Below are 27681 nucleotides of genomic sequence, written 5' to 3'. Positions count from 1 at the left end.
GAGAACAATCTAAAACACATGTATGATCACACAAAATACTAAGTGTAAGAGTTTATAAGCTTTATAATTTACAAATATTTTATTGTAAATCCCATTACATATTTTTCGTATAATGTAGACTTTCGGGAATCGAACCCGGGATATCTCAATTTACTTGTTTAAATTCGTTACAATATCAATTTCAAACTTATTGCTTAGTGTAAGAAAAATAGGTGAAAGCAAAACCCGCATAGTTCCCGTTCCCGTGGGATTTCCGGGATAAAACCTATTTCTACGTTTTAATCCAAGTATTCCTCTACATGTGTGCCAAATTTCATTGTAATCGGTTCAGTAGTATTTGCGTGAAAGAATAACAAACATACATTTATAATATTATTTAGTATAAGGATATACAAATAGTGTTTCTTGCGCAGGTGGTAAATAAAACACAATATTGGATCATAATATATTTATTTAAAAAAAACTATTATGTAAGTATATGAGAGGTACAAAAAATTGTGAATTAAACAGAATACTGATTATAAAGTAGATCACAGTCTATAAATATGAAAATACATTTAATTAAAATTAACGTTCAAGTTAAAGTCAAACATATAAATAATTTATATATTATAACTAGCGGTCCGCCCCGGCTTCGCCCGTGGTACATGTTTACGTTTTCTCTACATAAGATCCATCCTCGTACTTCAAGAAATATAATAAAAAAAGAATTATCGAAATCGGTTCAGCCGTTCTCGAGTTATGCGCTTACCAACACATTTTGCGATTCATTTTTATATATAAAGATTTGTGACAATACATAAGTACATTTCTAAGTACACATTAAGTACCTAATAAGTTATATGAACTTTCTATAATACTGTTCAGGAACATATTTATTCGCACCATATTTTTACTCTACACTAACTTCGTAATTTACACTAAATTCGTATTGAAAATTAACGCTATGACATTTATTTAAGTTATTACATAGCTTCTAGCGCGAGGACCGAATCGAGAAATTCCGTAACGAAAAAACCTCACGCTCCCCACTCCTTGGGGCGGAGGTGTGGCTTAAAGGCATAGCATGCAATAGCGCAACCGCCCCAGTCCCCCCAGTTCAAAAACAGGAGGAGGTTATCAATTCGGCCGGTATGTTTTTTTTTTATGTATGTACACCGATTTCTCCGAGGTTTCTGAACCGATTTACGTGTTTCTTTTTTTGTTCGATGCGGGATGGTGTCGAATTGGTCCCATAAAAATTTTATTCGGATAGGCCCAGTAGTTTTTATTTTATGGGCATTTTTGCAAGTGCAAGTTTGAAGTCGGTTGTTTTTAACGCAGTTATCACTTGTTCAGGTCTCTTAATCTTATTTATTTATAGAACTGTTTTTCTTTCTTAGATTTGACTTCGTAGTTCATCTAAACATTCTTCTTAGTTTGCAATTTTTGGTAGCTCTGAAATGAAATGTATTGAATAAGTGGTTTTAGACCGACACAAAAATAAGATTTATGTTAATTTCGTTATTTGGATCTTTTCATAATTGTATGAGTAACAAAAATGTTGTTGTATTAAACTTATTAGTTATTAGTAAATTGTGTATATCTTTACAATTTTTGTCTGTCTGTCTGTTTGTTCCGACTAATCTCTGTAATGGATGGACCGATTTTGATGGGACTTTCAGCTGATATTATAAGGAGTAACTTAGGTTAATTTTTATTCTGATATTCACACAGGAATATAATAAAACACAAGTGTAATTATTTCGTGATTGTTGAGTGAGTCATAATATACAGATCTACACGTTACCACGTTACACACAAACAAACAAACAAAATTACCTCTTCCACCATTCTATGCAACACTCCGCTAGATTCTGGTCCCGTCTGTTCTACCATATTCTTAAACAATCCATTTGGATGTTTGGATGTGTCCAAAAGTTCGTATGGATGTCCGGATTCTACTATACGACCTCTGGAATACAATTTATATTTAAATTAATATATATTTATATTTAAAATAATTTACGTATTATAAACAATCGTCCATTAAAAGGTTGTTAAAAATGTCAGAGTTGTATAAAACATTCATTGAAATTAACACCTTATTTCGTGGCAGTAATGTTCAAAGTCTATTGTACCGTATACAGGTCCCACTATTGGTAAACTAAGCGCGAAGCGACATGTAGTTTTGCATACACTGATCACGAAAAATACACAACAAAATTACGTCAAAAATTTTTTGCTAAATTTTTCCTGAAAATTCATGTTTTCGTCTCTAACTTCGCGCAGCCGGCATATACCGCTTGTCTAATGTGAGCATTTTGTCAATGAAAACATAATCTTAAACGATAGCTCACGTGCTGGTAGCAAAGTTGGGCGGGTTGCTTGTTATGGGTGTACACATAGAGTTTTAAGAATTCATCTATTTGAAAAAAAAATGCGTCTGGAATTTTATAAGTATTTTTTACGAACTTAGCGTATGCAAAACTAAGTCCTTTGAGTTTAGTATACCAACAGTGGGACATCCTGTATAAGGCTAATCATCTCCGCAACTACTGGACCGATTTTGATGGGACTTTCAATTACAGATAACTTATGTAATAAGGAACTTTAGGATTAAAGGAAACACTTATTTACGCGAGATAAACTTACACTATATAAATAAAAAATAACACTTACTTGTCCATTACCAAAACTCTATCATAATCCATGACAGTGTTCAGTCTATGCGCTATCGTTAGCACTGTTGAGTTCGCAAATTTATTCCTTATTGTTTTTTGTATCTGTCTGTCTGTCCTGCGAAAAAAATTTTATCCTCACATTTATTGACCTATGAAATTATTATATTGTCACTGATCCATGATAAGTGTACAAAGTTTGAACTAAATATCCGTTTAAAATCAAAATCGAATCGAATACAAAAAACAAACAAACATACAAGTTAAGCTAATAAGTGTGTTAAGTGCAAATTATTTGTTTAAATATCACTTAACACAATTAAAAACTCTCTTTCCTATTTTATATAAAACTAGCTGCGCTCCGCGGTTTCACCCGCATGGCTCCGCTTCTGTTGGTCATAGCGAGGTGATATATAGCCTATAGCCTTCCTCGATAAATGGGCTATCTAACACCGAAAGAATTTTTCAAATCGGACCAGTATTTCTTGAGATTAGCCCGTTAAAACAAACAAACTCGTCAGCTTTATAATACAAGTATAGATAAAAATGTTTTCCTAAAAAAACACCTATATAAAAGAACTTACTCCGTATCAACATTAGCTGTAGCTTCGTCCAACACAAGCACATTTCGCTTCGCAAGCACAGCCCTAGCTAGACATAGTAACTGTCTCTGACCGCTAGATAAGTTTCCACCCCCATCCCCTAACCGGGAGTTTAAACCACCAGGGAGGTTAGAAATAAGGGTGTCAAGTTCCACCTAAGAGAAATTGGATAAGTATGAAAATTTTATTTGGAGAAGCGTTTGTATGTGTTATCGTAAAATTGTAAACAGCTTGTAATGCAACTCGAGAGATTGCAAACTGTCGTAAAATTACGTGTGATATAATATACAGGGTGTCCCACTGTTGGTATACTAAGCTCAAAGGAGGTTACAGTTTTGCATACGCTAAGTTCGTAAAAAATACTTATAAAATTCCAGACGCATTTTTTTTTCAAATAGATTCTTAAAACTCTATGTGTACACCCCTAACAAGCAACCCGCCCAACTTTGCCATCCGCACGTGAGCTATCTTTTAAGATTATGTGTTCATTGATAAAATGCTCACATTAGCGAAGCGGTATATGCCGGCTGCGCGAAGTTAGAGAAGAAAACATGGATTTTAAGGAAAAATTAAGCAAAAAAATTCTGAAGTAATTTTTTGGTTTAAGTATTTTTTACATGATCAGTGTATGTAAAACTACAAGTTCCTTCGCGCTTTGTATACCGATAGTGGGACAAGAGTGTCCGTGAGAGTGGGACTCTTTCGGTGATTACAATTTTATGGTGACTATAATATCTTATTGAGCTAAAAATATATCACAATGCAATGAGATCATCGTAATAACCACGTTGTTAAATTCCTGTTATAAATCAGAAAACTCACGTCGTGTTATGACAATCACAGAAAAAACATGTCATGGCGTTGTCGAATATCATGTCAGCTACGATATGAATTCCACTATGTGGTGCCACGACACGAATTACTCCATAATATTATGGTCATTGTGATTATCAAACCACGTCCTAAGCGCTATCGTTAGAACATACCAATCACTCACTCACCTCACTCACCCACTCACTCACCCACTCACTCACTCGCTAACTCACCTCACTCAACGCAGTGTTAATATCAGCATCAACCCTCTGTCCCGCGGGGTCCATATTATCCCGCAAACTGGCCGCAAACAGCGCGGCTCGCTGCGGTAACGCACACAAGCGGGAGCGACGTAAGCGCAACCCGGCTGTAGTAACGCACACACCGTCTAACGTGATTGTACCCGTTGTGCGGTGTAACCTAGCCAATAAATAAATATTTCAGGACAATTTTCACACACGGCACGATCTGATCCCGTACTAAGCTTTGGCTTGTGTTATGGAAACCAGATGGCTGATAAACATACAAATATAATTTTAAATAAATACTTATATAGATAATTAACACACAGAGCCAACATCTATGTTCATCACAAATTATTTGCCCCGGGTGGGAATCGAACCCACGACCAGTGGCTTGGAAGTCAGGACCACTACCAACCAAGCCAACCGGTCAGTCAATAAAAACTTACTCGTATTTCGTGCGAACCTTATTGATTAAAAGTTAAATTTCAACACTGTTGTTCAACCAAATTAAATAAATATTTGTGAGCAAAATAAAATATTTCATTTACGAATATATTTAATAGTATTGGGCCGAAATGAGAGCCCTGAGAGACACCGGGAGTTATATTGTGCGTAATGAATCGAAAAACAATTACAACAACATAAATATTTCTCTTAAAAAGAATTGATTTGAAAACTAAATATCTAGGCAACATTTTCAGTAATATTTCATGTCTAACATTATCGAACGTTTCAATGAAATCAATAGAAATAATATTAATTTGTCCATTGCAATCTAGGGAATAATCAACATTCTTTTTGGAATCTAATAACTGTTAACTTCACTATTCACTATTTAAAATATTGTGCTTGTTGTGTACTAATGTAAATATTACACTTTTAATTAATTTTAACTGTTTTAATTGAAGTGAAACTTCTTTATCGGGGTTGGAAAAAAATTTAGTGTAACATTTTTTCGTTAAGCGCGACATTTTTCCGTTGCTCTTTTTCTTATCCCTACCACGCGTGATTCAACGTATTTCTGTAAAGTTTCATATAGTAAATTATTTTTTGAAAAATAAGGTGTGTATACGCACACATTTTTTTTTAAAGTTATGAACCAAATAAAAGGTAATAATTACATTATTTTTTCAATACTTACCCAAATAATTAAACTTACCCAAATAAAGCTGAAATCAAGGAACTCTTTCCCGCCCCAGTTCTACCAACAACCGCGACTTTTTCCCCCGCGTCTATTGTAAACGAAACTCCACGTAATGCTGGAGTTGTGTCTGTTTGTTTGTCTTTGTTTGGTGGTTTATCGTAGTATAGATATACATCTTTGAATGATATTTCACCTGAAAATAAGTTGTTAATTAAATAATGATTATTATTAAGTCAAATTAATTAATTATCTAGTTTTTATTAGTGGTACTTATTAAAAACATTGTTCTAAGTATAACAAATAAAGTTTAAATATATGTATTTATTTCTTAATTTTCATCAATCTAGCTTTTTCTATCTTTTATATTTATATCTTATATATTATATTCTATATTCGTTATCTTGTCCTATCTTTTTCTGACCTTGTTGGCACCATAAATTGGACATTGATAATCTGTGGTACACACAGCGTCATCTGGCAACACTGTTATTCGGGAAGACATCTTTGATTTTTCTTTTACACGGCATTCTATACAATCCTTTTCTGTTAATTACTATTTACAATTGTAACGTGAATAGTACATACTTGAGATTAATTGCTTTCTTTTATCATACAACCCGACATACATAACAGACCTATTTATTTGTATGTTCATAATTGATCTATACTTCTATAACATTTTCTTTTATCTTTTCAATTTTTAAATCCCTTACCAAATTTATATATCTTAAACTATAAGTATTAAAAAGTACTAGTAATCATTACCTTTTTCAGGCCACGTTTTAAAATCAAAACTTGGATATTGCCTTAAAGCCTTTGTATCTGGCTCCATAGGCTCTTCGGGTGGTAAACCTGCATATTCTTGAAGCCTTTCGACCTAGAAAAAAATGTTTTCATGATCATCATCATCATAAGTTAATAAAAAATGTGTGCGTGTACTAGTGTACACACGTAAGAAGTGGAACTTCTTTATGACCTTGTTTTTCAAAAAATAATTTATTATATGCAACTTTACAGAAATACCTCGAATCACGCGTGGTAGGGATAAGAAAAAAATGGCGCGTAACGGAAAATAAATTTCACTTCAATTAATTTTGGGCATAAAAATAATGATAGATAACACAATAAGTGAAATCTGCATCCAAATTAGTCAATTCTTTTAAATATTTGTGTGAATAAACTCATGAAAATGACTGAAGAAATTGTGACTTTTGCAACGGTATTTTTCTTGATTTAAACATTTATTTTTTACTTTGCACAAAATTTGAAATGATGTATAAAATAATTTACGTCAGTTAGGAGGAGCTTTCTAATGAAAAAATGAACCAGTCGAGCAGTTTCCTAGCTTCATCGAAACATACAAACAACCAATTAATTAATTATTATCACTTTAAATACTTACAGAAGTCATATGATTCTCCACTTCAGCAGTTTGTCGCATACCAATCTGACACATGCCGACCAAACTTAGTGCTTGTGTGATAGCAAGACCTACGTTACCACCCATTGTATCTGTAAGATAAATACTAATAAAAACGCCGTGTGTCACTCGGGTTCTGCCGCGGTAAAGCTATTGCATGCTATGCCTTCAAGCCACACCTCTGCCCGTCGGAGTGGGGAGCGTGAGGTTTTTCGTTACGGAATTTCTCGATTCCGTCCCCGCGCTCAAGGCCCGCGATAGAAGCTATGCAATAGCTTAATAGAGATTTTTATTACAAACTAAATTTCGTTTTCAAAGAACACGTAAACACGTTTACCAAAAACCTAATAGTTCCCCTTCCTGTGGAATTTCCAGGATAAAAAGTAGCCTATGTCTTCAGTTAGCTACATATCAAATTTCATTGTAATCGGTTCAGTAGTTTTTACGTGAAAGACTAACATCCATCCATCCATCCATCCTCACACATATTTATATATTATAAGTAGGATATAAATTAATTATTTCGGTTGACTTCGTCAAAAACAATCTCATACGCTGAATTTCATAATCTATATATGTAAAGTCAAACTTGGGCATGTGAATGAGTGAGTCAGTCAGCAAGTGAATGACAATGAACGAATGATCTGATTTACGAATTATAAAGATAACTAGCTTTCCGCCCGCGGCTTCGCCCGCGCTTTCAAAGAAAAACCCGCATAGTTCCCGTTCCCGTAGGATTTCCGGGATGAAACCTATCCTATGTGTTAATCCAAGTTACCCTCTATATCAGTGCCGGATTAGCCACGTAGCAAGAGTAGCAAATGCTACGGGCCCCGCGACTCGGAGGGCCCCGCGGTCTAATACCTGTCTGACCGTAAAAAAATATCAATTTATAATACACGTACCGTAAAAAAAATACACGTACCTACCACGAGAAACGCTGGTATCAAAATCTACAACAATAATTTAAAATTTTACCACGTTTCTACAATTGAGCGCTGGCTACACCAAAAGTTGTGTTGTACTGCTTGCACTGCGCTACACGCAAGTTGGTAGCACGGCAAAACTAACAGGGGATATTGTCATCGAACGAGATAATCGTAACAACCCGATCAAGTAAAAAAGGATTCTATCGACTATCAAACCTTAGATTACAAAATAAAAGGCAGATGGAGCATGATAATCATCCATCGCCCTTGTCAAAGAAAATACGAAATCAAAAACGAATACGAACCTCGACAAAGAAAATACGTCAAAAGGGGTTTGCTATTTTAGTAAAAATATGCTGTCTTGTGATATTAAAACGCTGTAAAATTTGTTCCCGAAAACAAACAAAAAGATAAAACATCGTTTTACAGGTTCTCTGTAGATTATTTGGCTTATTTAATTTTGTATACAAATAATAATTTTACTTAAACGAATAACGAAGGAATACAAAACTTCAACGTATGTTGCCAGTATTTTGAAAATGAATTTGCCATTTTTATGGGTAAAATGGTAAAATGGTTAAAAGATCTTCGAGGTAGTGTTGTTGGATTTTTCGATCGTGAATGTGATTATTTGTATAGTGAAATAAAGGTTCATGATCATTATAAGATAATTTTAATAAGCATAATACTTTTTTTTTGTTACTTTTATATAGCTTAAAAACGTAAGAGTCGTTTTCGCCCGCGATTTAATTCATTTGAACTCCGTGATGGATATGACAAAATTATTATTATTCAGGAATTATATTTATTTATTATCCAGTAAAGCAGCTGACAATGTGGATGTCGTAAGGTGTCACTGAAAATCAGTGTTAAGGTAGGTATTATGCCTCAGGTATCCTGAGTGGCTTCCTTTTTTAGCGCAAGCAACCATACATAAATTTATGTTTTCTATTACCTATTATTCATAATTTACAATGCTATTGTTGTGTGTTTGTGTGTATTGGAATAAAATATGGTTTCTTCCTTCTTTCTAAAAATAAAATGTCCCGTGTTCTAGACTAAAAACTACCGCTATCCGCATTCATATATTTTGAAAATAAAAAATAATATAGGTAATCATTGTAATTTTGAAACATTTTTTTTATGTAGGTAATTTATTTAATTAAAAATTCGTTTATGTAACAAAAGAATTTTTACAATATTATAAAAAATTATCATATACAAATAGTTATATTAAAATTAAAATTAAACCCTAACAGCTAATTTATGTAGAACGTCACTAACACCACTACCATAATAGAATATTGTCTTTTATTTATTAATGAATAGAATAGTGTATATCTGAATAGATGATTGCAATGTCACCTCATAAATCAAAATCGGTTCAGCGGTTTATACTGCAGGGCGTGCGGTAATACCCTTTAACTTGAGAAACTATAGCAAACGAAGGGCCTCTTGACAGAATTTGCTACAGGCCCCGCGCTGGCTTAATCCGGCACTGCTCTATATGTGTGCTAAATTTCATTCAAATCCATTCAGTAGTTTTTACGTGAAAGAGTAACAAACATCCATACATCCATACAAACTTTCGCCTTTATAATATATGTTAGATGTTAGATAAAAGCGCTTCTATAAGAAATAAAGAATTTAAATACATATTCGAGTTTGTACTAACCTCCAAAAACAAAGAAACTAAACGTAATACATCCCAAATATAAACAACAAACGATATCCATCCAAAAACCGAACGCTCTATCTGTAGTGAGTTCTATAGTCTGCGCTGATGTCCTCAGATCTTGCAGGGAATCGAACTCACGTACCAGAGTTGGTGCTGTTGTTGTGGATCGGATTGTTGTTAACCCGGATACCGTGGAGGTCGCGTGGTTTAGGGTTAGGCTTACAGCTGGAAGGGAAAGTTTTAAAATTGAATTTTGGCAAAACAAGTATTCGTCGGAAAAAAAATAAGAAGATTTTCACTCATCACTCTAAGGAGCTTGAATTCAAATGCACAACGTACCATGTAAGCTGATAAAATAAATTAAAAAAATCATGGTAACCCCCCCCCCCTAACTTCATTTTCCAAAGAGCAAGAATATAATCATTTTGATTAAATCAGTTTTCCGAAAAGTTGGTCAATAATTTATTCAAAACCACATATTTTAAACTTTTATTATTTTAAAATATCCATCACAAATACTCACAAATAGCCTGAACCCTCTTCACCTCTCTACTCGTGGTGAGGAACAATGCCCTCAGAACCCACAGCACTGAACCCACCACTAATGTGGGCAACACTAGCCACCAGTTCACCAAACACACTATTATTAGTACCGCTACCACTTCCAGGAAGAACTGGAAATTTTAGATAGAAACCATTTAAAAATACCACCACCAAAATAATGATACCATTTTTGAAGTGAAACTTCTTTAGGTGAGAGAGTTTTTCAAGGTCACTCTTGTTATGTTATTTAGTGTGCAATACATAATTTTTCATTTCAACTGTTTGTACTTTTTTGTTCATGTAATTTATCTATCAAAAAAATATGTGTGAAATAGTAACTACCGGGAAAACAAAAACTATACATTTACAGAAATAACAATATATTTTACTAGTTATTCCCCGCGGTTTCACCCGCATTGCTCCGGTCTTGTTGGTCTTAGCGTGATGATAGCTATAGCCTTCCTCGATAAATGAGCTATCTAACACCGAAAGAATTTTTCAAATCGGACCAGTAGTTCCCGTGATTAGCGCGTTCAAACAAACAAACAAACTCTTCAACTTTATAATATTAAAATATACATAAAATATAAAAATTACTTAAAATTTGACTCACAGATAAACATTCCGACAAAGTCCAAGGTAACATGGTATCCACTTGGTTCATATCATTTGAGAATCTATTCAAGATCCTTCCAGAAGGATTGTGATTAAAAAACCACATTGGTGCGTTTGACACACCCCTGAGGGTTTAAAGCTGGGTTTAATAATAAATAAATAAATATTATAGGACATTATTACACATCGACCTAGTCCCACAGTAAGCTCAATTAATGCTTGTGTTGTGGGTACTAGGCGATGATAAATATAATATTTAATAAATACATATTATATAGATAATAACACCTTTTTTCTAAGAACTTTTCCGGGATAAAAAGTATTCTATTTTATGTCCAGGATAATAAGGTATAATTAGACCCAGTTTCATCGAAATCGAACCGTTAGTTTTCACGTGATGTCTTCACATACAGACAGACCAAAATTTTTTAAATCACATATTTGGGTTTGGTATCGATCCAGTAACACCCCCTGCTATTTATTTTTTCAATATTTTCAATGTACGGAATTGACCCTTCTACAGATTTATTATATGTAATAGATTGAATTTATATGGTCCTTAGATTTTATTCTTTATTTTAATGATAATATATCTGTTGACCGCCTCCTTGGTACAGTGGTTGATGCGTGAGCGTATAGAACCGAGGGGTCCTGGGTTCGATTCCCGGTGGAGACGAAGAAAAAAAAATATGTTTCGGTCTGGTAGGACACAGCAGGCTGATCACCTACTTGTCCCTAAAGAAAATCGATCAGTGAAACAGATGTATGCATAATGCATCTGCCCCTTACCTCACTACGGGGACACGGGACTTCACTTATATCTGTTTTAAATTCACAAATAATAAGCACTAAAACTTTTTATGTATTTGAATTTTGAACAATGAATGGAGTAATTCTTCTCTCTTCTAATAATTATAACTTACTCAAACATATTTTCATGCAACTTAACAGACGCTCGAAGGCAAGTTTTATAGAAATACAATAATTTCGTCCATGTGACAAACAGACACACAACAATTAGAGATACGTATATATAGACGTATTCCTCTCTGACTAAGTGCAGTCTGTTCGTTTGTAACTCTTCATATGCAACTGAAAAAAAAATGTCATACACATAAAAAATTTATCATCAAAGGATGAGCCATTATTATATTGATTTTAAAATTTAAATTTAAATGATAAACTGTATCGAAATTTGTTTAGGCATTGATCAGTTGAGTGCTATAGAAATTAAAAACTAAAAAAAATGCATACATATTTCATTAAACCATTGTAACTAGAACCTATTTATAAGCAATTTATGATATTGATTTCAAGCCAATATTATACAGATCAAATAAATACCTGTATTATTATTTATCGATGTTTTATTAGCGATAGAAGTAGAATTTATTACATTTGTAGCACTATTGGTTTCTTCAACATTTACCCTGAAATAAATAAACATACAAAACCGGACATTTTTTATCTTTAAATCTTTATCTCTAATATTATAAAGCTGAAGAGTTTGTTTGTTTGTTTGAACGCACAAATCTCGGGAACTACTGGTCCGATTTGAAAAATTCTTCCATAGCGATAGCCCATTTATCGAGGAAGGTTATAGGCTACATTTCATCACGCTACGGGCAACAGGGGTGAAACCGCGTGGAGCAGCTAGTACAAAATATGTATTTACTATGTACCTACTAAGGAAAAAAAGTATTTTTAACTTTTTTAAATTTATATGTAGATAAATAAACTCACTAACCACTCAGTAAGCCACAAATTAGTTGACGAATAAAACGCTTGTCCAGTCATGAAGAGTAACATCAATAATAGTATAGCAATTTTGCCGCCCCCACATCGGATGTAAGATATATACACACTACTTGATACCGCGCCTTCTGATTGGTCTTCATCTAATAAAAAATAAAGAAATTTTTTAATTTTTTTTGCGTTTTTTAATTTACATGAATTTACTTACAGTTTTTAACCGACTTCAAAAAAAAAGGAGGAGGTCATCAATTCGGCCGGTATGTATCTTTTTTTTTATGTATGTACACCGATTACTCCGAGGTTTCTGAACCGATTTACGTGATTCTTTTTTTTGTTCGATGCGGAATGGTGTCGAATTGGTCCCATAAAAATTTTATTCAGATAGGCCCAGTAGTTTTTATTTTATGATCATTTTTGTCTGTATTTGTAAATGTTGCAAGTGCAAGTTTGAAGTCGGTTGTTTTTAACGCAGTTATCACTTGTTTATACATACAAAATTGGCCTATAATTATATTATTTCTAAAAACATAATTAGGTATGTTGCCTTAAGAACTTTTTCAAAAATGCAATGTAAATATTTTCCAAGTTTACCTACTCTTTTTAGAAATTAAACCTTCACTTTCGATCGATGCAATCGATGATTTTAACGGATCGAAAGCGCACTTTTGATCCGTTAAAATAACTTATTTAACAATTCCATAACATATTTTCATCAAATTAATACAACAGATAGTTTAAAATAATAATCTATACTAATATTATAAAGAGTTTGTTTGTTTGAACGCGCTAATCTCCGGAACTACTGGTCCGATTTGAAAATTCTTTTGAAAATTCTTTCGGTGTTAGATAGCCCATTCATCGAGTAAGGCTATATAATATTATCACGCTAAGACAAAGAGGAGCGGAGCCACGCGGGTGAAACCGCGGAGCGAAGCTAGTTTATCTATGAAACTTTCAAATATCTTGACTTTGAAATAAAATGTCAGCTTGTTATTTTTTCCTAATTTTAACTTGCGATTTTAAAACCATCAAAGGAATAAAACAAACACTAGGTACATACCTTGATGTTCAGGTCCCGATATATTTTCATCTACATTATGAATTGATTCAGATAATGATTTCTGTCTCTTTAATTTCTCTTGAATAACGTTCGGTGTGTTGTGTTTAAGCTAAAAATGTAATTTTTATTTCGTTTTATGCATACGAATTATATAAGAGTTATAAAATAATATATAATATACTAGCTTCCGCCCGCGACTCCGTCCGCGCGGAAAATTAAGATTTTTTTTTCTACGTATTTTTCCGGGATAAAAAGTATCCTATTTTATGCCCAGGATAATAAGGTATATATATCTATACCAAGTTATACCAAGTTTCATCGAAATCGAACCGTTAGTTTTCACGTGATGCCTGAACATACAGACAGACAGACAGACAGACAGACAGACAAAATTTTTTTAATCACATATTTGGGCTTGGTATCGATCCAGTAACACCCCCTGCTATTTATTTTTTCAATATTTTCAATGTACAGAATTGACCCTTCTACAGATTTATTATATGTATAGATAAATGTGTTACAAAATTGGACTTTCACTTTAATTTTGGACTTTACTTTAACTTTGAGATTTTACTCAATATTATCACTTTCATTCAGGTACTTACAATATTCAATTTAACAAAATTCTTACACTAACATTTTAATTAATTAATTAAATAATAATAAAACAATGTTACTTAGTAACATTTTCATTTGTTGTAAAGGAGTTTCTTTGTATTACTCCATATTATTGTGTGCTTAGATATATTATTACACTTTTGGCTTATACTTTTTTAAATAAAGTTACTTTATTTTAAATAATTCTTCATTTAATTTAATATAATACTTACCATAACATCTTGAGTGGCATTTTCTGTATGATCTCCCGATTCAAATTCTTCAAACTCAGACACTTGGTTCCGTAGTTCTTGGTATGTGCCTTGAGCTACAATCTATAAAAAGTTACATGTTTTTGTATTAAATAATTAGTTAAACTGTAAAAGCACACTAATGAAAAGACACTTTGTTATTTTATACACTAAAACTACCCAATAAAAACTAATAATAATGAACTCTTAATTCATATAATAAAAGACCGAGAACACGTGACAGAAGTGAAACTTCTTTGGCAACATTCAAAGATAACAAAATCACCGCTTTACTCCATGACGTGACGGTATAGCCGTGACGCCACCTTTAAATTTTACTCTCAGCGCACCTAAAGAAGTTTCACTTCAAAAATAATCACGATTTTAACCCCTTTTCCTCACCTTTCCCTCCTTCATCACACACACATTATCAGCATGCTTCGCGTAATGTAAGTGATGTGTGACGAGTACCACTGTGCTGTTTGCGAGAAACTCCTGGATGCATTGCTTGTATATTGCTTGGGATACCTGTAAATATTAACTTAATTTCATAAAAAAACTTATACTTTTAACTCCATCTACTAAAATTTAACGATCTCGAAGACAAAGTCAACCTCAGTAATCAGTTTAATCTCAATTATGAAAATCTGAATAAAATTAAATATAATAATGTCAAAACGAAAAATAGACCTGACGAAAATTCAAATTCGAACTCAAACTAATTTTTTCTGCAAATCTAAGTAAAATTATTAATTTATGATAATATATCGCTATTGCAAATGAAATCTGCTTATATTTTAGTTGCTAGTCTATTACTTGAGCCAAAGAATTCATTTCCAAAGTACCAAATTCAATTTTATTTCATCGTTTATAAGAAAGAAAGAAAGAAAGAAACATTTATTTAACTCCACAATACTTATACAATGTACACGTTCGCAAATATATATTATAATTAGAACATGTAAATAAAAAACACAAGATATACATACACATAAATAAATTTCAGATTTTTCAACAATAACAATACAATACATAATAATACAATAACAATACATAATAATCAGATAGAATGATAATATACCTACATAATATTAAATATGCTACGACCTAATGAAAAATACGCAACTAAGGCTATATCACTATTATACGTAAATATGTATCTATAAAATTTTACTCCAACCACTTTTACACAACTTAACCACCTATATCTATACTAATATTATAAAGAGGAAAAGTTTGTAATTATGTATGTATGTATGTATGATTTTCACGCATAAACCTCTCAACCGATTTTGATGAAATTTGGCACAGACAATCTTTAGACCCTGAGAAAGAACATAGGCTACCTTTTATTGCGAAATATGTACCACGGGCGAAGCCGGGGCGAGCCGCTAGTCTCTAATAAACATGTTAAACTTTTTATACAAATACCTGTACCTTTACCTTTATCACTAATAACTTTTATACAAATACCTATACCTGTATCACTATACAATACCTTAGCATCCACAGCTGCCAACGGATCATCTAATAGATATAAATCAACCTTTTGATAAACACATCGAGCTAAAGATATCCTAGCTCGCTGACCTCCAGATAATGTTACTCCTAAAATAAAAATACTCATAAAATAACTACCAAACTCATGTATTTCTATATCCTACTAATATTATATAAATGCAAAAGTTTGTGAAGATGGATGAATGTATGTTTGTTACTCTCTCACGTAAATACTACTGAACCGATTACAATGAAATTGGTATGTAGGTAGCTGAAGACCCGGAATACTTTTTAGGCTACTTTTAACTTTTTATCCCGGAAATCCCACAGGAACGGGAACTATGCGGGTTGTTCTTTAAGCAGCGGGCAAAAGGTATACTTTAAGGTTTCATCCGAAGATAAATAGAGAAGTTCTTTCGTGAAATGGTAACAAATATCCAACCATCCTCAGAGTATTTTAATTTATTATAATAGTAGCAGTCAGTATAAGTGTCAATACTAAATACCACTACTCACTACATCACTACCACTATCACTATCACTATTACTTACACCACAAAAATATTCATTCATTAATTTTATTACCTTTTTCTCCCACAAGAGATTGGTCTCCATGCAAGAAACCACTTAGGTCAGCTTCCAATTGACAACACTTGATCACTTTATAGTATCTCTCCTTGTCGAACTCTTGCCCGAATATTATGTTTTGACGTACCTTGAAATAGTGTTGTAAATAAAATATACTTAAGGAGTAAGCAAGACAAAAGATGGGCAACTTAGTGTTTTATAAAAAATGTGTGCGTGTACTAGTGTACACACGTAAGAAGTGAAACTTCTGTATGACCTTATTTTTCAAAAAAAAAGATAAAAAAAGACGGGTTGCACTCCGGGAGTGCCGGTAGAAGTGAAAACTTGATTATTAACGTTCAGCATGTTTGATATTTTGGAATGGTATCCGTCTTACGCATGGAATATAAGGGCTAAAAAAAAACATCCGTCTTACGCTTTTTCGATCAGGCCACGTGTCCTGACGCGAGTTTAAGATTTTATACCCAACACCGCTAAAGAAGTTTTCACTTCAAAAAATATCAAACTAAAATGGATGGATACTCACAGATGCGTCAAAAAGCCAAGATTCCTGTGAAGCATAGGACATACTACAATTAATTTCCAAACTACCATCACTTGGTGGTAGTTCTTCTAACATGGCTAGTAGTAATGTTGTCTTTCCTGATCCGACTGTGCCTATAATAGTAGTCAGAGTTTGAGATTTTATCTGAAATTAAAATAATAATTAAAATAATTTATTGTTCACAAACTTGAATTGAACAATTAAAGTACTAGTACAAATATAAAGTTGACGAAATATAATAGTAGTACCAAATCTTTATTATAAACAACAAGAAAAACATAGAATGCAGAATAAGAGGTACAGAAGGCGATTTTATCGCTATTGAGCGATTTCTATCAGACAAACACAAAGCGTATAGTGATATAGTGATCTAACAACGCACAGCCCAAACCACTGGACGTATGAAATTTGGCATGCAGGTAGATGTTAGGACGTAGGCGTCCCCTAAGAAAGGATTTCCCGAAATTCTTGCGGGAACGGGGAAAAACGGGGATGCACGTACAAAGTCGTGGGAGGAAGCTAGTTTTTTTATAAAAGTACAATAAACAACTAGACTCACAATCGCGCTCAAAAATTGTCTGAACCAAAACTCTGCCCACGAGTGTATTAAGCAGAGTTTTCTAATGAGCGATACAATAGACTTTGAACGTTACTACCATCAAGTTCATATAATTTGCGACGAATGCTCCCTCGAACATATTTGGACGACCTAGATGTTTATTATACGTACTTTGTACTATTATGATGCTTACAATTAGTGCAATTAAAACTCTGTTCGCTTATATGTTTTAAAATTTAAACAACTAGACTATTTTTTATTTTAAACTAATTTTTACCATTTTTAACATTAAAAATTTATTAACTCGATGCTTTTCAAAGCATAGGAAAGGTTGTATGTTTGTTAAAACAAACACACTTACAACGAAATATTTTTGATTAAATTAGGTTCTCATTATAATACATATTACCGATTGACTTACCGTCAAATTGATTTGAGACAACGCTGCTTTCTTACTACCAGATATTTCTGGTTTTATCCAGTGTGTTGTGAAATTCTTGAACTGTACTAGGTCTTCCATTTTATTTGAAATAGTTTTAGTGTATCTGTTAAAATAATTATTTATACTACAAAAATGTGGACAAGGACGAGAATAATTTTCACACCTGGAATGTATACCTAGTATGGACTGGCCGGTTGGCTTAGTTGGTAGTAGCCCTGCCTTCCAAGCCAGAGGTCGTGGGTTCGATTCCCACCCGGGGCAAATATTTGTGTGATGAACAATGAACATGAAAATGAACATGATTGCTCTGTGTCTGGGTGTTAATTATCTATATAACAATTTATTTAAAATTATATGTGTATGTTTATCAGCCATCTGGTTTCCATAAAAAGCGAAAGCTTAGTATGGGATCAGATCGTGCCGTGTGTGAAAATTGTCCTAAAGATTTGTTTATTTACTACTACTACTACTAGTACACTACTATAAAATTTAATTAAAATCTCAACTTACCCATTCCCTCGCTTAGACTTCACTTCAGGTAACATTAAAAATTCCTGAATCCTCTTAACACTGACATAAGCTTCCAAAGTCATAGTTATAGACAACGGAAAAGCCTCAACCGTGTACATCCTTAGACTCTCATAATAGGAGATTATCACGAAAATCTGCGCAGCCGTTATCGAGTTACCGAATGCTATGTATGACAGGATGGTTATGAGGAGCGCTATTTGCGTGTTTAGTTTGGCACAGGAAAACATCATGGCGTATATCCATGTTATTTTCTTAATCATGTTTAGTTCTTTTCTGGAATTAAGGAATATTATCTATACTAATAATATTATAAAGAGGAAAGGTTTGTATGTATGTATGGTTTTCACACATAAACTTCTGAACCGATTACAATGAAATTTAGCCCTCTATATGTGTATATAGAGGGTAACTTGGATTAACACATAATGGGTTTTATCCCGGAAATCCCACGGGAATGGGAACAATGCGGGTTTTCCTTTAAAAACGCGGGCGAACCCGTAGGCGGAAATCTAGTTAGCAATAAAATTTATAAGATAGATTTGCTAAAGCTGTAGAAAAAGATGCATTTTATAAATTTAATTGTTTTTTTTTTGAATTGTCAAAAAACCATTTTTTGCTAATGAATGCGTGGAAAGTAAGTATTTAGAGATCTATTTGCGCGCATAATTCCTTAGTCATAAAAGACTAAACCGATTCGGATGAAATATCATGGAGGAATAATTTTTGAAATTTAAAATTACATAGGTACTTAAAAATTCTTCCTTCCCTTTGGTGAATTTGAAATTTAAAATTTTTAAAAATATACGCTCGCTGCAAAGCAACGACGTCATGACTGCAGTGTGCGAAACGTCGGGATAATAATGCGATGAATAAATCGCGTTTAAAATCCGTTAAAATCTTTAATTTCTAGCCTTATTTAAAATATTTAATTTTTAGTACTTAAATACATTTTTTTCCTGAGATAGGCGCATTCAAACAAATAATAATAATAATAATAGGGGCGTAGGGATGTGACGACCCCATCGCCCACGGTTGGGATATCTATTGTTTACGTGATAATAGATATTCCACCCGTGCAATCAGTCACCCGCAGGACACCTTGTGGCGGGGTGTCGGGGAGTAGCGACCCCGCGGGAACCGAGTGCTCCCGGGGGAGGCCCCTATCTTCATCTCCGGCTTGCCTTCACCGGCCGGTCGGAGTGAAGCCTGACGAGGACAGGACCCCCACCTCTGGCTTGCCTTAACCGGCCGGCCAGAGTGGAGTCGCGAGAGCTTTTAGCTCGAAGGGTGGATGCGAAGCGTAAGTGGCGAGTGGGCACGTGATGCTGGACCCTCAGGGAGCGCGTGATCGTCGTTTAAAGTCCAGGGACGCCTCTCCACCCTTAGCTGCTCACAATATGTTGCCCCCTTGTCGCACTATTGCAGCGGCTTATTTCGGGGGCCCATACAGTGAGAGGGCGAGTCACCACCTGCCAACATATTTTTACTTTCTTTTAGTAGAAAGGCAGGTGCCATAGTTTCCAATAGTCCCCAAATACCGGCCCATTTAACATCCCTCTCCATAGCCCAGTTTATTTTGTTTTCCATATCTCAAAATAGTCCTACATCGGCCGCGGACTGCCTAGGATTGTATCTCTATAGTGCAGTCATGGGCAGGCTGCGGCTGGTGTCCCACAACACAGTAAAGTTCTCTAAAGGGCCTCTGCGTGTTGGATCCGTGTCCCCACGTAAGCCTTCCAAAGGACCGGGTACCTTCCTTATGATGGTACCCGAGTATTATGGAATGAGATACACATAATAATAATAGAAGGGCGTAGGGATGTGACGACCCCATCGCCCACGGTTGGGATATCTATTGTCTACGTGATAATAGATATTCCACCCGTGCAATCAGTCAACCCGCAGGACACCTTGTGGCGGGGTGTCGGGGAGTAGCGACCCCGCGGGAACCGAGTGCTCCCGGGGGAGGCCCCTGTCTTCATCTCCGGCTTGCCTTCACCGGCCGGTCGGAGTGAAGCCTGACGAGGACAGGACCCCCACCTCTGGCTTGCCTTAACCGGCCGGCCAGAGTGGAGTCGCGAGAGCTTTTAGCTCGAAGGGTGGATGCGAAGCGTAAGTGGCGAGTGGGCACGTGATGCTGGACCCTCAGGGAGCGCGTGATCGTCGTTTAAAGTCCAGGGACGCCTCTCCACCCTTAGCTGCTCACAATATGTTGCCCCCTTGTCGCACTATTGCAGCGGCTTATTTCGGGGGCCCATACAGTGAGAGGGCGAGTCACCACCTGCCAACATATTTTTACTTTCTTTTAGTAGAAAGGCAGGTGCCATAGTTTCCAATAGTCCCCAAATACCGGCCCATTTAACATCCCTCTCCATAGCCCAGTTTATTTTGTTTTCCATATCTCGAAATAGTCCTACATCGGCCGCGGACTGCCTAGGATTGTATCTCTATAGTGCAGTCATGGGCAGGCTGCGGCTGGTGTCCCACAACACAGTAAAGTTCTCTAAAGGGCCTCTGCGTGTTGGATCCGTGTCCCCACGTAAGCCTTCCAAAGGACCGGGTACCTTCCTTATGATGGTACCCGAGTATTATGGAATGAGATACACATAATAATAATAGAAGGGCGTAGGGATGTGACGACCCCATCGCCCACGGTTGGGATATCTATTGTCTACGTGATAATAGATATTCCACCCGTGCAATCAGTCAACCCGCAGGACACCTTGTGGCGGGGTGTCGGGGAGTAGCGACCCCGCGGGAACCGAGTGCTCCCGGGGGAGGCCCCTGTCTTCATCTCCGGCTTGCCTTCACCGGCCGGTCGGAGTGAAGCCTGACGAGGACAGGACCCCCACCTCTGGCTTGCCTTAACCGGCCGGCCAGAGTGGAGTCGCGAGAGCTTTTAGCTCGAAGGGTGGATGCGAAGCGTAAGTGGCGAGTGGGCACGTGATGCTGGACCCTCAGGGAGCGCGTGATCGTCGTTTAAAGTCCAGGGACGCCTCTCCACCCTTAGCTGCTCACAATATGTTGCCCCCTTGTCGCACTATTGCAGCGGCTTATTTCGGGGGCCCATACAGTGAGAGGGCGAGTCACCACCTGCCAACATATTTTTACTTTCTTTTAGTAGAAAGGCAGTTGCCATAGTTTCCAATAGTCCCCAAATACCGGCCCATTTAACATCCCTCTCCATAGCCCAGTTTATTTTGTTTTCCATATCTCGAAATAGTCCTACATCGGCCGCGGACTGCCTAGGATTGTATCTCTATAGTGCAGTCATGGGCAGGCTGCGGCTGGTGTCCCACAACACAGTAAAGTTCTCTAAAGGGCCTCTGCGTGTTGGATCCGTGTCCCCACGTAAGCCTTCCAAAGGACCGGGTACCTTCCTTATGATGGTACCCGAGTATTATGGAATGAGATACACATAATAATAATAGAAGGGCGTAGGGATGTGACGACCCCATCGCCCACGGTTGGGATATCTATTGTCTACGTGATAATAGATATTCCACCCGTGCAATCAGTCAACCCGCAGGACACCTTGTGGCGGGGTGTCGGGGAGTAGCGACCCCGCGGGAACCGAGTGCTCCCGGGGGAGGCCCCTGTCTTCATCTCCGGCTTGCCTTCACCGGCCGGTCGGAGTGAAGCCTGACGAGGACAGGACCCCCACCTCTGGCTTGCCTTAACCGGCCGGCCAGAGTGGAGTCGCGAGAGCTTTTAGCTCGAAGGGTGGATGCGAAGCGTAAGTGGCGAGTGGGCACGTGATGCTGGACCCTCAGGGAGCGCGTGATCGTCGTTTAAAGTCCAGGGACGCCTCTCCACCCTTAGCTGCTCACAATATGTTGCCCCCTTGTCGCACTATTGCAGCGGCTTATTTCGGGGGCCCATACAGTGAGAGGGCGAGTCACCACCTGCCAACATATTTTTACTTTCTTTTAGTAGAAAGGCAGGTGCCATAGTTTCCAATAGTCCCCAAATACCGGCCCATTTAACATCCCTCTCCATAGCCCAGTTTATTTTGTTTTCCATATCTCGAAATAGTCCTACATCGGCCGCGGACTGCCTAGGATTGTATCTCTATAGTGCAGTCATGGGCAGGCTGCGGCTGGTGTCCCACAACACAGTAAAGTTCTCTAAAGGGCCTCTGCGTGTTGGATCCGTGTCCCCACGTAAGCCTTCCAAAGGACCGGGTACCTTCCTTATGATGGTACCCGAGTATTATGGAATGAGATACACATAATAATAATAGAAGGGCGTAGGGATGTGACGACCCCATCGCCCACGGTTGGGATATCTATTGTCTACGTGATAATAGATATTCCACCCGTGCAATCAGTCAACCCGCAGGACACCTTGTGGCGGGGTGTCGGGGAGTAGCGACCCCGCGGGAACCGAGTGCTCCCGGGGGAGGCCCCTGTCTTCATCTCCGGCTTGCCTTCACCGGCCGGTCGGAGTGAAGCCTGACGAGGACAGGACCCCCACCTCTGGCTTGCCTTAACCGGCCGGCCAGAGTGGAGTCGCGAGAGCTTTTAGCTCGAAGGGTGGATGCGAATCGTAAGTGGCGAGTGGGCACGTGATGCTGGACCCTCAGGGAGCGCGTGATCGTCGTTTAAAGTCCAGGGACGCCTCTCCACCCTTAGCTGCTCACAATATGTTGCCCCCTTGTCGCACTATTGCAGCGACTTATTTCGGGGGCCCATACAGTGAGAGGGCGAGTCACCACCTGCCAACATATTTTTACTTTCTTTTAGTAGAAAGGCAGGTGCCATAGATTCCAATAGTCCCCAAATACCGGCCCATTTAACATCCCACTCCATAGCCCAGTTTATTTTGTTTTTCCATATCTCGAAATAGTCCTACATCGGCCGCGGACTGCCTAGGACTGTATCTCTATAGTGCAGTCATGGGCAGGCTGCGGCTGGTGTCCCACAACACAGTAAAGTTCTCTAAAGGGCCTCTGCGTGTTGGATCCGTGTCCCCACGTAAGCCTTCCAAAGGACCGGGTACCTTCCTTATGATGGTACCCGAGTATTATGGATTTGAGATACACATAATAATAGAAGTATAGATATTATAAACTAAGCATTTTTCTTACCTTCTTGCAGTTCCAATGATATTTGCAAAGGCTTTCTCCCAAGTGTACATTTTAATAACTTCAATACTTTGTATAACTTCGTTCATGAGTCGAATTCTATTGTCAGTTCTAATTGTCACCTTTTCTGTTAATTTGCTTGCCAATTTACCCAAATAACCTAAAATTTATAATTTATAATTAATATTGTGATCAAAAGAAGTAAAAAAGAGCGTGTGTCTCAAGCACACGTGTCAGAAGTGAAACTTCTTTGCAAGATTCCAAGACAAAATCGTCGCCTTTCTCCATGTAGGTGACGTGACGGTATTGCCATGATGCGACCTTGAAATTTTACTCTCAACGCGCCTAAAGAAGTTTCACTTTAATAATATGAATTAATTATTTTTAGTAGTGTGGTGTAACTGTACAAAATAAATATTTTTATTTCAACTAGCTGTGCTTCGCGGTTTTACCGGCAGTGCTCCGCTCTGTTGTTCTTAGCGTGATGATATATAGCCTACAGCCTACCTCGATAAATGGGCTATCTAACACCGAAACAATTTTTCAAATCGGACCAGTAGTTCCCGAGATTAGCGCGTTCAAACAAAAAACTCGTCAGCTTTATAATATTAAGTATAGACAAAATTCAATCAAACAACCATAATCAAAAAACCTACTAAGAAACGGTATAAAAAGCAGCAGAAATCCAACACCGAGTAATGCCGAATATCCAACATGGCGGTACATTAAATATATTATTACAGAGCTCTCAATAGGTATTCTAATTAAATCTATTAAATATATGGCCGCTATTTCAAATCTTTCAACGTCTATTGTAAGTAAGTTAACTATATATCCTGTAAGACCCTCTGATGCTTTTCCAGCTGTTAGATTTAGGTGATGAAGCTGAAAAAAAGGGTTTAGTATTAAAAAAAATCTGTGAAGTGGAGACTAAAATTGTAAAAAAAGTCATGATTTTACAGACTGAACTACACAAAATTTAAATTTATAAAACCTACCGGAAGACTTTCAAATAAAAAATACCAAAAAATACGGTCGAATTGAGAGCTTCCTCTTTTTTTGAAGTCAGTTTGAAAAATACAAGAAAACTTTGCAAAATATCATTTAATGCACAAAAAAAAATTACCTTTCTGTATATCAATGACGAACAAGATCTCATAAGTAGCATGCTACTTTCAAATTGAAAAAGTAGCATGGAGTGTGTCACAACAGCACTCAGAAGCATTAGGCTAAAAAATAATATTTATTTGTGTTAGATTCTATGTCATTTATAAAGTAAAGACGGATAACGGATAATGGAATACTTAATTGATATTGTTAAATTTATTTCATTTTAAACAATATTTATTTATAGAAACAGTGCAAAAAAAAATTAATAAAAGACTGGTATAATAGATAAACCTATTTACGGTGAATTTACTAGAAAAAATGCTCATTGAATGTGAAAAAATATAAATAGCTTCGTGCATTTTGAACATGTAGGCGCTTTTTTTGAAGTGAAACCTTTTTAAGCGCGTCGAGAGCAAAATTTCAAGGTCCCGTCATGAAGTAAGGCGACGATTTTGAATCTTGCCAAAGAAGTTTCACTTCAGACACGTGTGCTTTTTTGCACACGCTTTTTTTAACTTTAAAATACCTATTCATATGCAAAAAAAAACAATTTTTAACCAACAAAGACTTTAAAAATATAAAATACCTTTTATAAACAAAAAAATAACAAAAATCTTACCCCACAATACCAGCCGCATACATATACGCTTCATTATCTGACATCCCGGAGTGGGAGGGGGAGAAATAGTTTATAACAGCTTCTAAACACATTGGTATTGTTATTCTAGAAAAAAATAATATCATAAAATAAATAAAAAAAATTTTGTATGTCAATCGGAAAATATCGTAAATAAATTCGAATTTCAACTAGAAATCCAATTTTTTCTATTCTTTAAAATTTGGTGCGCTATTTTTGTGTTGAATCTTAATAAAAAAAAAGCTGTAAAAATGACCCTTTTTTCCTTATATCCTGTTAAATACGAATATATTTAACTGTGTTTTTCTGTAATTTTATTTTACGAAAAAAAACCGCAGCCTGGGCCATAAATTCAACCTTATTATTAAATTATTAATTGAACTGATAAGGGGCCTTAGTCAAACGGCAAAACGCCAAGGAATAGAATACGCTATCGATAGAAATTGACATAAGCGTATGATGTTTTGCATAAGGATTCGGTCACCCTACCAACGACAACGACGACCACGAACAAAATTTTCATCCAGTCGCAATTAAATAAAATTGTGCAAAACACAATTAAAAATGAAATTTAAGAATTTCCTGTCGTATTGGTGTTTGGAAAAAAAAAATTTGAGATCAATGGATAAACAAACAGGTTTTTCATAGAAACGGTGGCTCCTAGAAAAAAATGTATTTAACCTTTTTTATAGATAATTAGATTATATACAATTTTGGTTCAGGTGATTGTATGATAAACTTACCGTCTCGGCGAAAATCGCAAAAAACCCTATTTCTTTTTATTAATTGACCTCGAATTTTTTTATTCCTGAGTACCAAAATGACGGGAGATTTTAATATTGATTTTGAACAAATTTCGGCAAGATTGGAACTTTGGTCGTGGTCGTCTGCGTCGTTGGTAGTGTGATCGAACCATTACCAAAATGTCATGAGCTTATGTCAATAATTAGCGTTAGCAGTTTCTATTCCATGGCGTTACGTACGTTTGTCTAAGGCCCAAGGCTATCTTAGTTATTACATTAAAATACTAACCTTATACAAGAATCTATTATCGCAAACGTTATATTAAAAAGGAAGAACTTTGGTCCGTAAATCCTTGCTATTGCTCTTAGTAAAGAAGGATTTCCGCCTCGCACTGAAAAAAAATATGAATTTTAACAAAAAAATGTATTTTTTTCCAAAGTACACTTTTCTACTACGAAATTATAAGATTGCTATTATTTATCTTTAAATATTTTACTGTTTAAACTAAAGACAATATAAAAAACAGCAATATACATAAACTTTAGACTTTAAGGGTGCTTTTCCACCAATAATGTGCGAGGATGAGTAGCGACCAATGTGTTTGTAAATAACCAATAGTATCGCTTCAAACGCTAAACGCTTCAAAATTCAAACTAAATCAAGATAAATGAACAAACACATTCCTCGCTACATATCCTCGTACGTTATTAGTGGATAAGCACCCTTAACATTCACTATTTGTTAAATAAATCTAATATTGTCATATATTTTTTTCATTATTTTTAACTTACTCTGTTCATCTAACTCGTCTTTCCATTTTGCCCCTAATTTTTCTCCATTCAACGCAGCTCTATGGTGCGGGGAACATCTGTAATTAAAAAAAAACTAAAAAACACGCTTTAACTAATGAAATTATAGTATTATCATTAGTCATCGCTGTAATAATATTAGTATGGTTGCTATTGCTGTACACAGTTAGAGTAAACTGTAGAGTAGAGTGGTAGAGTTACTATCCTACTTACACGACTTTTTTGCCTAGTTGGTCGTCCATCCTGAGTTAACTAATTAACTTTACAACTAAATACGTTTGGACAGCTACTTAAATATAAGTCACTTAAAATTAAGCTAAAATTTAGTTACCTATTTATCAACTTATTACGTGTAAACCAGCCATTACTCTACTAAAACTGGTAGAGTATTAAGAACTGGTAGATTAGTATGCCAGTTCACTCTACCGTTTCCTCTACCTATCTACCGTAATATTAGTAAGGAAGCGGGGATTAAAAACTGACCTGTATAAATCATCTATAGTCAATTGGCGTTTTCTTCCTAATAGAAATATGTGTCGAGTGTACCTGTAATAAATTTGTAATATTCTTTAATTATTGTTATGTTTGTTTACCACAAACATTATAATTTGATGAGTGAATTTGTAAAAAACATTTAAGAAATAATCAACTCAAAAACTTAATAGAGTGTACAATATTATGTACACTACAGAGAATGTATTTGTAAATGTCACTTACCAGAAACATATTTTAGACAGCAAACTAGCTTTCTCCCGCGGATTCTGCTGACGTTCTGTGTTGAAGCGGCCGGCATCCATTTTTATTTTAATTTATATAAAT

At 35.9% G+C, this 27681-nt stretch overlaps 1 protein-coding gene across 1 annotated transcript; it reads right to left on the bottom strand.

Annotated features, from left to right (window-relative positions):
- Positions 1-1401: 1401 nt before the first annotated feature.
- On the bottom strand, positions 1402-27681 carry LOC123704250 (probable multidrug resistance-associated protein lethal(2)03659). Its single transcript, XM_045652558.1, has 30 exons — positions 27580-27681; positions 27346-27408; positions 26845-26921; positions 26342-26444; positions 25292-25396; positions 24689-24791; positions 24219-24447; positions 23566-23722; positions 18456-18749; positions 17925-18048; positions 16927-17088; positions 16398-16527; positions 15811-15920; positions 14715-14840; positions 14295-14396; positions 13465-13573; positions 12397-12547; positions 11994-12079; positions 11573-11741; positions 10648-10774; positions 10015-10165; positions 9489-9716; positions 6867-6976; positions 6230-6341; positions 5480-5657; positions 4309-4495; positions 3245-3417; positions 2662-2778; positions 1822-1954; positions 1402-1437 (listed from the first exon to the last, which is right to left on the bottom strand). Exons 1-30 carry the CDS (start codon positions 27657-27659, stop codon positions 1402-1404), a joined length of 4032 nt encoding a protein of 1343 aa, XP_045508514.1. The 5' UTR covers positions 27660-27681.

The sequence above is a fragment of the Colias croceus genome, chromosome 29 (assembly GCF_905220415.1).
Source record: "Colias croceus chromosome 29, ilColCroc2.1".
NCBI classification, from domain to species: Eukaryota; Metazoa; Arthropoda; class Insecta; order Lepidoptera; family Pieridae; genus Colias; species Colias croceus.
Note: the sequence above shows the minus strand (reverse complement) of the source record. Positions and strands in the feature narration are given on the sequence as shown.

What these genes read in the sequence shown, in the direction of transcription:
- LOC123704250 (XM_045652558.1), bottom strand. Translation starts at nt 27,659, where the DNA reads ATGGATGCCGGCCGCTTCAACACAGAACGTCAGCAGAATCCGCGGGAG. An exon ending in TGGCAGCTGTGGATGCTAAG is followed by an intron (nt 14,841 to 15,810) that starts GTATTGTATAGT and finishes TAATATTTACAG; the next exon opens with GTATCCCAAGCAATATACAA. An exon ending in TGCATAGAATGGTGGAAGAG is followed by an intron (nt 1,438 to 1,821) that starts GTAATTTTGTTT and finishes ATTTCATTTCAG; the next exon opens with AGCTACCAAAAATTGCAAAC.